We start from the raw sequence: 16,924 nt of genomic DNA on the forward strand, positions 1-16,924 counted from the left end.
ACAGAATGCTATTTCCTGTATTTTGGTTAGCTTACCTTATGATGACTTCTAACCTTTACCTGAAAGTAATTCTCTGGTTGGCAGTGCCATGGCCTGATCCATATCTTGATGGCCTTTCATTTAATTACTTTCAAAACACAGCATTGGATTAGATTAGGATTTCTTCCTCCCTGATATAGTCTTGTGTTGCAGTGTGTGATTGGCTGCTCTTTAAAGGGTGACTTGCAGTATGAATTAGGAATGTGGTTTTGGGGTCCCCTCCACTAGTTTTTTCTGCATTGTGGTCCCCGCTAAAGCATTCATGTCTGAGGCAGATTGAGTGTGTTTAGGGCTACATTTTTTTATTTGTTTATAGTAGTGGATGATTTGTCAGGATATTTAATGATTAGTTAAAAAAATGAACATTGCTGAAGAGTGGTTGCTATGGATCTTGCTGAATGTTGTTCTTAGATAATTGTCCTCTATAATCTGACACAAAAAGTAACCTTGACTGAAAAACGTTTGTGCATGTCCAACCCTATAATTGGTGAATTGTTGAATTCGCTCTCAGGCTTTTACTGCTCTCAGGAGCTCCTCCACTTGCTATCATATTGATGATGGTTTAATCAGACAGGAAGTGAAGCAAAATCTGCAATAGGGATACAATTGCATGTTTACAGGAGTTTTAACCTTCCCCAAATGAAAGAGTTGTTATATTTCTAAAGGTTTTCTATTGCAGATTTTTTCCATTGTGTCCTGTCTGAGGAAACTGTAGAAAACCTAGCATATGTACAGCAGTCCCCTGACATCATTCATTTATGGCATATTGATGAACAACCAAGCACCTGTGGAGGAGAGCCTTTGCCCATAGAACAGAAGTGTGTATAGCACTTGTTCGCTCTCCTGTCACCAGCAATCACTAAATATTGTTTCCAGTGACAGAAATCTGGGACAGAGGTCTGTTCAGGGTGCATTAAGCAGACAATAGCTTTGGAGAGGTTTTTGCTGTAATGTAAAGTGAAACTTTAGTTCTGCATTAACAAATTGCAGGCAGGATTTTTATTGCAGGAAGGATGGCTGCATTTGCAGCTCAATGTAGGATGTTGGATATGCCAGGTATCACAACAGCTCTGGGTACTACTGAATGAACTCCCGCATGCATGCAGAGCCGTTACATCACCCCAGCCAACCAAGGAGACGACACCCACTGGAAGATCGAATAAAGACTGAGCGAGAACAGGTGAGTGCAAGATCAGGCATGTTAGTTTATTTATTTTTATTGTAGAATGGATATTGCCTGTCCTTCGTACAATATAATAATGCTTGTGTCTACATTTTGGTGGCAATAGTCACACCCAAAAAGTGTTGGTGATCAGGGAAAGCATGTTACACACTTTACAATTTGGCTGTAAAACCACATTGTAGATCTACAATGTGGTATCCCATAGTTTTGGTAAATCTAAATATTGCACAACACTACAGTCAGATAGTAAGTTGTATGGTTAGTATGGAATCCTTAAGTCTGCAAAGCTACAATGTGGGTAGGGCAGTGTTTTCTGCTGGCCAGGATGCAATAACCGCCTTGCAGCAGCTGGTGGTTCGTTCTGTTGGTTTCTCTTTTGTTTTGTGCAGTCTTTTGGCAGAATAGGGCAGTGATCTATTAAATGATCTAGATCAAGTTATCCAAGGAAGGAAGTCTAACTTTTTGCTCTTATCGGTTTCCAGCCATGCTGTTCCACGTGTGGCTGTAATTGTAGCTGGCCAGCTAAAACCTGTCCTAGGTTATTAGTGCAGCATATTCTGTATACACCTAAACCTGCCAATAACCCCACTATACGGCTCATATTCATATGTTTAAGCTAGACGCAGAGTTATCACTGTATTTTATGGTTGTGAATGTCTATAACAGTTATATATGCATTTTGTTAACATAGGCAGAAAAGGAAAATATACTATTAAGAGTCATTATCTAGCTAGAAGAGGTAAGCCAATCACAGTCTTACACTATGCAGAGGCCTCAACCAATCACAACCAGCCTTACACTGTGCCTATGGGGAAATTCCCTAGCAAACCAGGCTGTATTCAGCGTGCTAACAGAAAGAGAGAGAGAAGAGAAGAGAAGAGAACAGCCAGAGTTCCATAGAAGTAGACAAAAGGCCAAAAAAGGTATTTAATGCAGTTATATAGATTCCTGTAGTTTAATAGTGATTGGGACTGTATGCTGAACCTCTCATGTGTTTGCTAACAGTTCCACCAACAAACAAACAAACCAACAAACTAACCAACCAACTTCAACCATCATTTTGTGATACCTCATTCAACACATGTTTGTTCATAGACTTTCTGCTGCAGAAGCAGCAGTGTTATATGAAGAAAGTTTGAAGTTATTAAAGAAGTTATTTGAAGTATTTGTTGTGCTCTTTAAACCTACTACTTTTATGGAACGGTATTAGAGGAATTATTGAGTAAAGACAGTCTGATCAGACTAAAGAGAGACAGAGATAATAATTCTTCTAATGCCACAGCGCACAAGGCTCCTCGTAGTGCTGCGCCTGCCACAGTAATGCCTCATCTTGTGTGTGTTGGTACTAGATGAGCCAGAGTAGATCAGCAGAAGACCATTGGACCATGCTGGACTGTGATTAGTTAAGTATAAGAATTACTGTAAGTGCAGAGTAATTGCAGGTTTTCATTAGGATTAGACCAAACCCTTTCAGGATCCCGGCCTGCTCTCATCACCTATTTGGCCCCTTGTAACTTGGAAGGGGTGTCTGTGACTATGATCTCAGGGTGAAGGGGACAAGTATCTGACGGGAACCAGCTGAGATTCTGAAGTGGTTCTGGTGTTTGGGATTCCCAGGCCATGCCTTTGATTGTAAAAGTTGATGGTGTGTCATCCAGTCTGTCAGATTGAGGTGTCTGGAATCCCAAGGGGCTTTAAGTGACCAATTAGGAGGAGGGTTGTTTGGGCTTATTAAAGTCATCACCACATTTGTAAAATATTATGTATGCAGCCTTTATTTGTCACTGTGAGAAAATGTGTGTTCTATAATAGTCTGTGTTCTAGTGGGGTTCACCAGGATCAGAAAGCTCATTATGTGCAAGATCCTTATCCTGCAGGAGGGAACTGGACAAACCTCTTCTGGAGTGACAGGGCGATGTGTGCGTGCTACTTCCTGGACCTTTGGAATGATGAAGAGTTGCACCTCCGTACAGGGAAATTGCTTATAGGGTCTACAGTTCAATCCACAAAACTACCTGCCCCAATATGGTCATCGTATCCCTCCTACAATAACAGGTTACATAAATCACTAACGTATAATACATCTGCCATATGATAAACTGCCTCAGATGTGTTTAGAAAAATAATAAAGAAAATTAGTCTTTTTTTTTTTTTTTTGCAACGGTGAATGTCATGTAATTTTGTAGGAACTCAACACTCCTGGATTATTTTGCCATTTTTAAAATGGTGAATTCCTCGTGAAAATCAGTGATAATTAGTGAGTCTTTGTGAAAAACCAGTCCTGGTTTTTTTTGCCATTTTTAAAAATGGTGAATTCCTTGTGAAAATCAGTGATAATTAGTGAGTCCTCGTGAAAACCAGTCCTGGTTTATTTTGCCATTTTTAAAATGAATTCCTCGTGAAAAATAGTGATAACTAGTGAGTCCTCGTGAAAACCAGATCTGGTTTATTTTGCCATTTTTAAAAATGGTGAATTCCTGGTGAAAATCAGTGATAATTAGTGAGTCCTTGTGAACAACCAGTCCTGTTTTTTTGCCATTTTTAAAAATGGTGAATTCCTTGTGAAAAATCAGTGATAATTAGTGAGTCCTCGTGAAAACCAGTCCTGGTTTATTTTGCCATTTTTAAAAATGGTGAATTCCTCGTGAAAATAGTGATAACTAGTGAGTCCTCGTGAAAAACCAGTCCTGGGTTTTTTTGCCATTTTTAAAAATGGTGAATTCCTTGTGAAAAATAGTGATAATTAGTGCGTCCTTGTGAAAACCAGTCCTGGTTTATTTTCCTTTTAAAATGGTGAATTCCTCGTGAAAAATAGTGATAATTAGTGAGTCCTTGCGAAAACCGGTCCTGGATTATTTTGCCATTTTTAAAATGGTGAATTCCTCGTGAAAATCAGTGATAATTAGTGAGTCTTTGTGAAAAACCAGTCCTGGTTTTTTTGTGAAAAACCAGTCCTGGTTTTTTTGCCATTTTTAAAAATGGTGAATTCCTTGTGAAAATCAGTGATAATTAGTGAGTCCTCGTGAAAACCAGTCCTGGTTTATTTTCCCATTTTTCAAATGGTGAATTCCTCGTGAAAAATAGTGATAATTAGTGAGTCCTTGTGAAAACCAGTCCTGGATTATTTTGCCATTTTTAAAATGGTGAATTCCTCTTAAAATATGGTGATAGTGAGTCCTCGTGAAAACCAGTCCTGGTTTATTTTGCTATTTAAAAAAAAATGGTGAATTTCTTGTGAAAATCAGTGATAATTATTAGTAAGTCCTTGTGAAAAACCAGTCCTGGTTTATTGTGCCATTTTAAAATGGTGAATTCCTTGTGAAAAAATAGTGATAATTAGTGAGTCCTCGTGAAAACCAGTCCTGGTTTATTTTGCCATTTTTAAAATGGTGAATTCCTCATGAAAAATCATGGTATTGAGTCCCTACAAGTAGCCAGGCTCCATCCATCAGTCCTTGTTCCACCTTATTTTTGTCATGGTGAACTTTATGTGTGTACATGGGGTAAGATTTATTAAAGCTCTTCAAGGCAGGAGAGGATACGCTTTTATCAGTGAAGCTGGGTGATCCAGCAAACCTGGAATAGATCCGGTCCAAGATTTAAAACATTTTCTAGCAAATAGCAAATGACTTTGAAGAAATCCATTGCACATTTGCTGGATCACCCAGCTTCACTGATGAAAGTGTATTCTCTCCAGCCTTGGAGATCTTTAATAAATCCGTCCCATGGTATTCACCAGTGTTTCTCAACCAGAGATCCTCCGGAGGTTGCTGGGGGGTCCTTGAATCATTAACAATTTGTGACTCTCAGATCAGTTTAAGTGGCACCAATGATCATTTTGGCTATCTGTAAGGGTGACATTCTTCCCACTTCCCAGCAATGTAAGAGACATTCATGCTGATATGCTGTGTAAGCAATTATAGGAGTTCTCCAAGCCTGAAAGTTATTTCCAGGGCTCCCCCATGCTAAAAAGAAGACCTAGTGTCACACACTGATTCAGTCTGTACACGGGTAAACTTGTGTACAATAATAAAGTAATAACATTGTGGGAAGCTGCTCATATAGGGCCCACTCACACTGGTCAGGTGTGTTAAATGTATATTGCATTCAAGCCATACCTGCATGCTTTGTACTATAAAGTAATGCAATATAGCCACTTTGTAGGCAGTGCATTGGGCTGCCACTAAAATTGGATGGCACTGCAGCACACCAACTCATGTTACCTCAGGACAATGGTGTGAATGGGTCCTTTGTCAGTGCTACCACTGCTGATTTCCTCTAAAAATATTACTTGCCTGTTCACAATCCTTTCTGAAATGTACACTGATCCGCTCATGCACAGATCAATGTACGACGCAGGATATCCCAGCATACCCTAAACTGGCGGGAATGAATTACCATGAACCTTAGATCATTCTAGCCTGGTCGATCAGAATGGTGGCACCAGTAACAGAGTGAGGAGAGTGTGCTTAAAAAAATTGTGAACAGGCAGGTAAATTCATTTTATTGCAGAAGGTAAATCACCTGTCCCTTGTACAACAAACAACCTCCCCACTCACAGTTTTTTTTATATTTAGTTCAACTTTAATACCTTAAGTCCCAATCTGGAATAGGTATGCAAGTTACCAAATCGGAACCAATCTGTATACTAGTTGCATTTCCAGCAGTAAAGAAAAATCAGCAATGACAGCCTGTATTTCCAGAATTTAGGATTTGTTGGCAATGAAAGCCTGCATGGTTACATTTCCTTTAAGGATTCAAACTCACAACTGAAACTGAAAGGAAGTAGATGGTGGTCACATGACTATTTTATTCCTGTTAAAAGAATAATTCCCACCTCTTGTGGTGACAAATAGTAAAATATTGGATTTCCTGTGACACTCTACAACAGGAGCAAAAGGATGCTGATCCTATCCAGACAAGATCACTTAGTAAGAATACTGTGGCACCTTGTTGGATTAAAAGGAGTGAAAAAAATAATTTGCAGAGCAGAAGCCAGAAAATCTAAATGTCAAACCAACCCACATGAGATTTCCTGGAAGACCTAGAACGAATCATTTCATACTCACCTGTGCTGACATCCAAATCAGTAATTACAGCGGCTTCAATCAATCCGGGGCTTATGATGCCAAATGCCAAAGTTTCCTTTTAGTTTGCAATCCAGAGAGACAAAATAAAATTGGTCTCTGACTGAAGTGCACACAATATAGAAATACAAACTCTTCAATTCTCAAATAAAAAGAAAACAGTGGCACTCTAGCAGCTGTACAGGTCAACTAGCCCTAACCGCAGCCATACCACCCCCACTGGCTGGCGCAGCATCTCACCCACAGCTCTCCAGCATGAATGAACAGTTCACAACTAAGCACATAAATCATACCAACTCTTGTTCATGGTTACACCAGTGGTGTCCATAAAAATGTGCACTTTTACCTCCAAATACTGCAATGCACAAAAAATGCAAAATGTGGTGTGGTGTCATTAACACACATAACACAATGCACACTGTGAATGGATCACATTCAAGAACCACCACATGACAATCTATTCTTCTAAACACCCCAAAAGCCTGAAGCAGATAACCAAAACACACAAAAGGATTTCAAACCTGCAGAAAAAGCACACACACACCATTGCTGTCCAGTGGGAAGAATGTCACTCTTACAGACAGCCAATACCATTGGTGTCACTTAACCTGACCTGAGAGAAGCACAAACTGCTCATTGATCAAGGAACCCCTAGCAATATCTGGAGGAACCCTGATCCAGAGCATAAAAAATCTATAAACGGTTAAAAAGAATAACTGCTCTTGAAGAAAACATTTCCTTAGTACCCTTTTACACTGAGCAAAGCAAACCAAACCTCTCTCTCCGCTTACTGAGATTTGAAGGGCTGCAGTCTCTCATTTGTTTACATTTCATAGGTTGTTTCTTCTGCCAGTGCCTGCAAAGTACAAATCCATAGGTTCTAAACAGCTTTTCTGGCTCCTTGGGATATCGTCTATAGAAGCCTTTGGGGCTGTAATGTGCAGGTGATGGCAGGTGAGATGATATACATAAGATTAAAAGTTAGACTATAGCCATTTAGATTTCAGTATGTAGGAAACACTGGGTTATGTTAGGTCAGTATAAAAGAGAAGGGGGTAAGCAAATGTTTTATTTGTGCGCTTCTCCTTAACTGTCCTTCAGGGTACATATACAGCATCAAAAATGTCCTTGGTTGGTTAGATTAAGAAAAAAAAAAAAGAAACAAAATACCACAAACCCAATTTAGATTTTTTTTCTCATTTTACTTTTTTTTTGTAAAAAAAAATCCCAGAAAAATTTGCCAGTAGTCACACAAGATATAAACACCCATATAAAGGAAAACAACCAAAAATAGCTTTAGGAAAAGCAATAGAATGCAAAGCAGGATGATGGGATAGTGATTTCAGATGCTGCCAGAAAGATAGAATAGATTTTTATAAAAACTGATGTCAGGTAGGTAAATTATTTTTTTTTAGAATGGAAAGTTGGGCCTACAGTATTATTTGCAGTCCAGTACGTAATACAATAATTCAAGAAAGGATGTGGGTCATATAACCAGGCAAACACAAAATCTATTGTTATCCTGTCTAACAGAAGATGGATTCTGCTGACAAGTCCTATACTTATCTCCTTGGTATGTGGATGAGTTGGCCCATAGGTATGATCCATTTAGGATCTTTACAACACCTTCACGTTTCCCATCATATGACCTGAGTATGACTGTTTTTGGTTTTAAGGCCAATACCTCTGCCGTACCAGGAGACATTGCTCCTTACTCTAAATCAAGAAGCAAAGAACTAGGATTCTTTAATAACAACCCTGGCTATAATCTCAGATACAAATGATTAAAGATCTCTTCCCAGGACAAATTGTGGCAGCACATAAGTGCTGCGGGAACTTGCGCCCACATGACAGGGGAGAAGCTTTGATAAAAAAAAAAAAAAAAGAAAGTTGTAAGCAGCAGGGAAGAATGTGGTAGAAGGTGTGTGGTTTCTTCCAATTGTAACACATCAGGGGATGTCTTAGGGGATTTGATTTTACATAGGTAGAAGGTGGTCATCTCTTTCTTCTGGTTCCTCCCCAAGCTGGTCATCTCCCACTCCACGGTAAGCAGTTTCTGAAGAACGAGGTCGAGATCGGCACACAAAGTCACAGCCATCCTAAAGTAAATTTAACACACTGGTAATTAAAATCATTTTTATTGCACTGACACTGACAAATGTACCAAACTGTGACTATGGTATAAACTGGGCTGGGTAATGCAATCAGCTTTGAATGTTGAGAAAATACAAAAAAAAGTTAGCTGGTTTAATTACAGGTCAGACATGTAATTCCGTCAGCAACAGAATCACTAAACAGTCACCTGATCATACAGAGTCATTCCCTTGCTGGCCGAAACACTACACTCACCACCCTGGAATTATGCCATAGGAGCAGATGACTGTTCTCTTTTCTCTGGCAAGTTGCTGATAGATCCCTAGTGTGACATGGACCTGACAGTTTACAGCAGCTGTGATAAAGCAGGTAGACCACAAGTGTACTATAAATTGACACTCAGTTTGGAAGTAACAAATTGTATATCACCTGCAGTATTCTCCCCAGAAATCTTTTTAAGCTGGGTGGCAGCTCGTGTATTGTGACCAAATTTTTCAGTAACCACCAAAAACAGCCGTGGTTACCGAAAAGTTCCAGGTGGTGTGCCCAGCTAAAAGAAGCCGGGGAGAACACTGAAAACTGGACAGGGCGACTGCACTTTGGGGTTGTGTAGTTTTTCTAATTCACATTAAGACAGAAATCAATTTTTAGAAGATCATAAGAGTCAGGCAAAAGATATTACTCAAGAACTATTCCACAGGTGTCAAGAATATACCAATTCTGTCATCATAAACAAACCCGCCTATAATTTCACATTCACTGCTCAGGAAATCAGCCAAGGCCAATGCAATACCATACTCACCGCTACTAGGTTGCCAAACTCTTGCCAAAAAGTAATGTTAGGAAACTGCTCTATCCCTTTAGCTCCAACAACAAAGCGCTGATAAATGAATCCACCGATGATGTAAACAGCAAGTAGTACTGCAAACCTAGGAAAAAGAAGAGTGAAAACGTGAAATGCTACATCACACACTAAATAGCAAAGAATATAGGTACATAAACAAATCCTAAGGTGCTATTGTGATATTGCAGTTCCACAAGGACCGGAAGAAGGCTGTATTCTGGAGGATTCATAAGGGGCACCAGGGGTACTTTAGTCATCAATAAACATTAGAGTAACATTTTCTGTAGTTTGCCACTTACACAATGAGTAGAATAGAGCCCACACTGAGATGGGATTCTTCTGGTGGACAGGCAAGACTACTGTCCATCTCAAACAAGTAGAAACAATCCCTCGACTTGTTTCTCTCTTCACTAATTATCGTAAAGCCATCCTATGAGTAAAAAAAAAAGGACATAGATTTTACCATGTAATATTCGGGTAATCTCTAAAATGGTCTGTAAACCTGTCAAGCTCAGCACTGTCTTACGTATGTATCATACTATTAGCCTGGGCAACTGTGTGATTTGCTTGTATTATGGGTCAAATAGAATGAAAGGTTTGGCAAACCAATGGCTTGAAGAAACCAAGAACATCCGAAAACCAATAAATCAAACATAAAAATGCAATAAGTATAAAGTGCAGGCACCTAAACCTGTAGCAACTTTAGAAATTCTACAAATAACACCAAATACAGGGCAGTTGTGGCAGGCAATACTGAAACAGTTCCTCTGCTGAACCTCGCATTTTCTTTTCTGCCTCCCTGAACTGCGTCTAATTGCAGCGTTGAGCTATTAGAGATGTCAGGTGTGGGACTTTATGCCAACTCTACCTGGAAGAGCAAAGTCTTTTGATTTCAGCTGTATCTATAGTACTTGTAAGGCTTCTGCAGTTTTGCAATTTTAAGAGCTTGTCCCCTACTTTTTTTCTGCTTTTTATTTCAGGGACACTTTGATGTGGGGTTGAATCGCCTGTGATTGCCTAATTACTTGCAGAGCTACAAAAGCTTCAGGATGCCCCTTCAGAATGGCTACAGACTACAAACGCCATCAGATAAGGAGTCTGATTAATTAAAGCTGGAGAAAATGGACTATTATGGGACAACCTGGGTGATCCAGCAATGTGTCGAATCACACTTTGGCCTAAGCTAAACAGTTATGGGGAAAAGACAGTTCCATCCAACAAACCTAACTACCAAGCAATTCCAGTTTTGGTAATTATTGGCGTCTCACTTCCACTAAATAATTTCCTTGTTGAATCGAGCTCTCCAGACCTCATTCCTGTACAACCCCCGTAATTAGAGCATATTTACCATATCTGTTAATCAGGTATTGATTGATAAATTTGTCATTACTTAAGATAAAGTAAGACATAAACCAGTTTTTGTTTTATTGGATACTGTAATCCATAGACAAGAAACAAAACTATAAAAAAACTTTAACTGACAATAATACACAGATAAAACTCATCCCTTCCAACTGCAATTGATGGAAAGAAGCAGAGTATAGTAAAGCAGTGTTCTATTTAACCTTCTTCTTGAAAGCAGCAGCAGCAGCAGCAGCATTGCTTGCCCAAGGTTCACATTGTTAGGAATATTCCATTTAATTAATCATATTAAGAATTCCCATCCTTTCAACTTCAATGAAGAGCATACCCCCAATGTGTTCTTGTTGCAGGAGATCATGACCATCGCCTTCCTTGGTTCTTTATCACAGTGACCGTCATATTTGTCTCCGGATTTGTAGAATAGCATGATCCAATCCGCTGCAGCACAGACATAATAAGGTAATGTTAGAGACAAATCTGCTATAAAACCTGCATTTCTAAAGTGAAAGAATAAATGCAGGCAATGAGGACCATGCTTGTTTTAGGCCCCTCCTGGTCAAATTGTAAAGTCTAGATGCTCAAACCAAATTTAGCAGAATCATTTTTTTCTGATTAGTTCTTGATTGCTACTAGTGACCAGAGCAGACATGAATAGTTAGTAGGGGCTTCCTGCATTACAGTGAACACAAAGTATTGTTCTTTCATTGTGTGTTATTGTGCTGGAAATTTCTACAGATTAGTCAGGAAGAAGTTAGTAATAATGTAAAATTGTTGCTGCTGCAGAGCTGTCCTCTGAACATGCTTTTTAATAAATTGACTGTTTTATCAATGGATCGTTACAGGCATCAATAATTGATAGGTTTATGGCAGATTACTACAGAAAAGATGAGATGATCATAAAGGGCCAGAGAGGTGAGGTTGCCAGGCCTAGTCTGAAGCCAACAATGAGAGAAAACAGTCTGTATGGGTATGAAGCTGCTTTTTTTCAGATGGTATAAATGAATGCCCATTACATTAAACAGGAATCTAAATCTTACTTCCACTGAGGATGTGGGTGTCATTGATTCGACCAATAACAGAAGTTTCCGATGACCCGACTTTGGATTGAACCAGTCCTTCATTTGTGCTTTTGCTGCTATTGACCCGGCCACACATTACAAACGTATATACATAGGCATCTTCACCTTCCTTAGAGCTCGTCTCAAACCTGGACGCAGAAAATAAAATGTCAGGTTCTGGTGCTGCTTTAACAAAATATTAACAAATATCAGATATATAAATGCCAAAACAGTCTATAGCATTCAGTCTGGGAGAAACACTAATTCAAAGTAAAAATAAAAAAGTATTTCCCTGGTTTTAGTTGTTATGAACTATCATTAAACGAGTATCAAATAGAACACACTAAGAGTCATTTCAGATTTGTGGAAAACCACTGCGTTCTACTGCAGGCTGCGCCAAGTTCCCACCACTTCCATTCCAGTGAAAGTGAGCGGTTGGTGAACCATTTCTTCCATGGGGTTTGCATGTGGTTGTGGCTAGGTTTCGGGAAACAACAAGTCAATTCTGGCCATGTGGTTCATTTTCTTCCTCTGGAAGAATAACTGATCCTCAATCACAAGAGCAATGCATGCAAATGTGTTAACCAGTGGTGTGGTTTGCTGCTCCTGGACACATAGCAGCAGATTACTATATTTGAAGGGGCCAACCGCCCGATTTTCTACTACCTAAGGCTCGACAGCCTGGCCATCATTTTAAGTCTTCCAACCCACACTTTCAATGTACCAACCCTCAAAGTGCAGGCTCCAGTCATCTCTCTGGTTCTGAAGGGTTTTATATTGAAATTATTAGGGTCTACACAAAGTTGTGACAGCAGAATTTATGGGAATTAAGTTGATTAACATCTCATTCTGTTGGTTCACTAGCATCAAACTTTGAATGGCTTTGTCTAATGGTACCTGAAGATAAGAGGTAAGTAACTGTTTTGAAGAGAAGCAGAGGAAACTTGTTCTTTTCTCAAGCCAGGAACATTCAGTACCAATATCCACCAGACAAGTACACTAAGCACGCTCTCCCATATATTCTTAACCATATACAGAAATGCCAACCATATGTGAATGTTTTTTGGTAAACACAGACAACAACCTTACACATTCCCTATGTTCTACAGAGGCATTTTAAACAACCAATATCTTTAAATTATTACTTTCTGTTCTGCAGCGGAGCCAATGTACGGAGGAGAGCTTGCTCTGCTGAGGACTTCTTGTCTCCACCTGTCAGGATGCAATCATCTACAAGAACATCATCAGCAATGACGGATACAACCGCTAAGCAGAGACACCACAGTTGTGCATGCATCCTGTAACAACAACAAAAAAAAAAAAGTTATTTCAACAAAGAATAATGTAAATTTCTAGATCATGTGTTTAAATATTAGCTGGCAAGTCACACATAAATCAACAAACAAAATGGCACATTGTATTCAAGTCACCAGTTCCCAGAAATCTGAATGTTATCCACAAAACTGCTGTACATGTGAGTTCTCCTTCTCCTACACTGGACACCATCCAAGTTAAAGACAGGGCAGAAATATTGTTTTACCTGCCAAAGGATTTGTTAATTTTGCCAGCCACTTCCCTCCTACAACTCTGCAAGTCAGTAATATCCCTCAACGGGACAGACATGATGGTGTGGAATGAAGAGTCCAGAAACAAAGGATTGATGAAGGCAGAACAGTACACATATGTATTTCAGCTCCCAGCATTTTACTACTGTGTGCAGAAGTGGCAATACTGCTTTTAGGTAACTAGTATTGTATCTCTTTCTCCCCTATATTCCCCTTCATGACTAAAGAACAAAATAAGAGGTCTGTCTATCCTTTTACAGCTTACCAATAGCACTACATGCAAACTTTAGATACGCAAGACAAACACTATGATTGCAGTTTACACAAGAAAGTCATGGAAGGCAACACACACTGGTATACATAGGATTTCAATTTCCTGAAATAACTATTTATAAGGCATAGGACGTCAGCAGTGCGAGTGCTTTCAAGCAGGATTGCAAACAGGCAAAGCAGGTATTGCTGAAACCCCTGAAGTGGCATGATGGTGACAATGCAAACAGACCGACAGTGTAAACAGCCAGGCAGCGAAGAGCTCTGACACTTGGCAGAGAAGAGGAACTGACTTACATCACAGATATGGGGTTTACTGACATAAACGGTCTGCAAAATTAACAAACAGACATAACGAAGAGACTTTCTGCTTCACAACTGAAGTTTTTCAGTAACACTTCTGATGAAACACAATGTCATTACGTATTATGAAATTCTAATACCAGAAGGCTCATCATTAAGGGCTCACTCCTATTTACTATACACAGATAAAAAGATATCTGACAACAAGATAAAAATACACTAGGCATCAGATTACACCAAATAAAATGTATGACCGATGAGCGTGCCACGTGATTTCCCTTCCCCAGATGCTGGGTGCAGAAGACAGTGGTCAGCTTTCTAGGTTATTAATGCTTTAATGATTTTTGCATTTTGCAAAGATAATAAAAAGTCATCCCAATTGATAAGACCGGTCTAAATGCTCCCAGGCAGTGACAGACCTAATTGTTTCAGAGATCATTCAGAATTCATTGTAGCCACAGCTGACCTTCTTCTGCTGCTTTTGCACTCTCATAGCCTAGAATTAGGACAGAAGCCTGGCAACACTTTCTTTGAAGATAAGTTTGATATTATTAACAGCTACATCCATTATCCATGCACATTTAAAAGCTAAAATAATCACAATTTTCTTTCCAATGAAATGTTCTATATTGCAGCAAACCACAATCACAGACAGGACGTGTTAATATGTTCTTATGTATGACCAGCTACAACGTGACTGAAATGCAGAAGTAACTTCCCACACAGAACAGAGCAGAATATGAAGATGATCAGCAGATGGGAGGCCAATATAGAAGGAAGTAGCAACGCCAGGATAGAAGTTTTGTTCTTAAGTATAACAAGCAACTTACACAGAAAAGGAAGCAAGGGAGGAACAAGCATGATCACTAACATGTGTATATCACAGGAACCATCAGGTTCACCACTTTCTGCATGGCAGGGAAAACGTAGTACTTGTGTCCAGTTTGGGCTCTGGGAGTGTCCTCACCCATCTGTTCTGCTCACCGGCTGTCTATGTATTATTACTCAGGTGGAGGGGTAAATATCAGAAGCAGAATGTGAGCTATTATGAGTCCAATACAGAGTAATGTTAATGTGGACAGGCATAGAGGCTCTGTATGAACTCCAAATACTTACCTGCCCGGCAGCCATGAGACCTCACTCTGTGGTCTTCATGAACAATGACACTTGTAGATGTGTTTGTTACCCGTGCCCCCCTCTGCACGCTTCCATCTGATGTCACAGTTATACTCCTGTCTCTGCTGACCAAGAAGATGAAACCTTTATGTGTCACCCCTCACCACCAATAAGGGAGAAATGCTTTGCTGTAGAAGCCGTATAAACAAAAACCTGTGAATGTTAATCCTGTATCTTCCAGGGGTCCCATCACTGCCGGGCACAATGGTGACATGGACCAGCAGGAGGAACCCTGCACACAAAGGGGGACACCGGCATCAAAAACCCCTGGAGGTGTAGATGTGACAATACTGCTGAAGGCCATTAATGTTCAGGAGGGTGAAGGGTGGACTTGTCACCTGCTGAGGAGGAAAATACTAAAGTCTGCAAACATTTACTTTTAAGTGAAAGGCTCAAGTGAACCTGGCATCCTCTTCTACTCCAAACTTATAGGAGGCGTACGGGATGGAAAGTCAGACATTGCAGACATCACTAGCTGCATGCTTGGTACAGAGATAAGGATGACCGAACTTTCACTATACATTGCAGCCTTTGGATGTCTATCAGGTGCCATTGGAATTTGTGTGTATAGTGTGTGATAAACATAAAGTGCCGGGTCCGAGGAGTTCATTAAGCAAGGACCGTTCAGTAACACAGAACGTTTCTATCTGTGGCCTCTATCTATGTGAATATTGGGCCAATGTCACAACAATGAGCAGCGCAAATCTCTGTGCATTGTGGTGCAATTTACTGCATTTGTATTCTGCCCCAAGGCTTGCAGATTGTATGGAAGATTATATTCCACCTCAATAAACAGTGACAACCAGATATATGTATACTCATCATACACACACAATATATATATGCACATACAGTGTTCTGCCCAGACTCTCTTAGCTGGGAGCACCACCTGGCACTTTTTGGTGACCATCCGGCTGTTTTTGGGCGGGTCACGATACACAGGCTGCCACCCACCTACAACTTCTGACACAAGCACACACACGACACATATGACATACATTTACACACACACACACACACACACAACACAAACATACTTACATATATATACATATACACACACAACACATATGTATACAGACATGACACGTGTACACACACACACATATATGTATACAGACATGACACGTGTACACACACACACACACACACATATATGTATACAGACATGACACGTGTACACACACACACACAACACATATATGTATACAGACATGACACGTGTACACACACAACACATATATGTATACAGACATGACACGTGTACACACACAACACATATATGTATACAGACATGACACATGTACACACACACACAACACATATATGTATACAGACATGACACATGTGCACACATTACCTTGCTGTGTCCCTGAGGATTTGAGCTGGCAGCCCTGTAGGATGAGGCTGTTGATGTCTCTTCTCCTCCTCACACAGTAATAGAGATCAGTGGGTGTGCTGGGAGCTGCACTGTGTGTGCTGACACCTCACTCTGTAATGTACAGAGCCCAGAAGATGAACATGTCAGGACTACAGACAGAGGAGCCCCTTCCCACCCCCAGCACAGACCTCTGCCTGGGGTCACTGACTCCCTGTTGTCACCCTCACACCACTTCCCATTCACTTCTCTGCAGACACTTCTCTCTACAAGGCCGGAAGCCGGAAGGGAAAAGCCTAAGAGGGCTGAAGGACCTCTGTGATGTCATCCAGCCATGTGATCCCTGAAAGGCGGAAGTGGGGAAAGTAGGTGTAGGTCATAGTGTAGCAGGTTGTTGGTCAGGTGACTGGAATCGTCTCCTAGGTGACAGTATTCTCCATGGCGTTAGACACCCCCAGGCATTGTCTGCACTACAGATCTGTTTCTTATTTTGCAGTGTGTGTGTGTGTGTGTGTGTGTGTGTAACCATGTCAGTGCATGCAACATACATGTGACGTCAGAGGAT

The 16,924-nt window shown here is 40.2% G+C and overlaps 1 protein-coding gene across 1 annotated transcript; it reads right to left on the reverse strand.

Annotated features, from left to right (window-relative positions):
- Positions 1-7,710: 7,710 nt before the first annotated feature.
- On the reverse strand, positions 7,711-16,654 carry M6PR (mannose-6-phosphate receptor, cation dependent). Its single transcript, XM_072423837.1, has 7 exons — positions 16,342-16,654; positions 12,813-12,965; positions 11,647-11,816; positions 10,938-11,047; positions 9,547-9,677; positions 9,206-9,332; positions 7,711-8,408 (listed from the first exon to the last, which is right to left on the reverse strand). The coding sequence occupies exons 2-7, from the start codon at positions 12,962-12,964 to the stop codon at positions 8,286-8,288; spliced, it is 813 nt and encodes a 270-aa protein (XP_072279938.1). The 5' UTR covers position 12,965; positions 16,342-16,654; the 3' UTR covers positions 7,711-8,285.
- Between the last annotated feature and the right edge of the window lie 270 nt (positions 16,655-16,924).

Source organism: Pyxicephalus adspersus, chromosome 10 (genome assembly GCF_032062135.1).
Source record: "Pyxicephalus adspersus chromosome 10, UCB_Pads_2.0, whole genome shotgun sequence".
Lineage (NCBI taxonomy): Eukaryota > Metazoa > Chordata > Amphibia > Anura > Pyxicephalidae > Pyxicephalus > Pyxicephalus adspersus.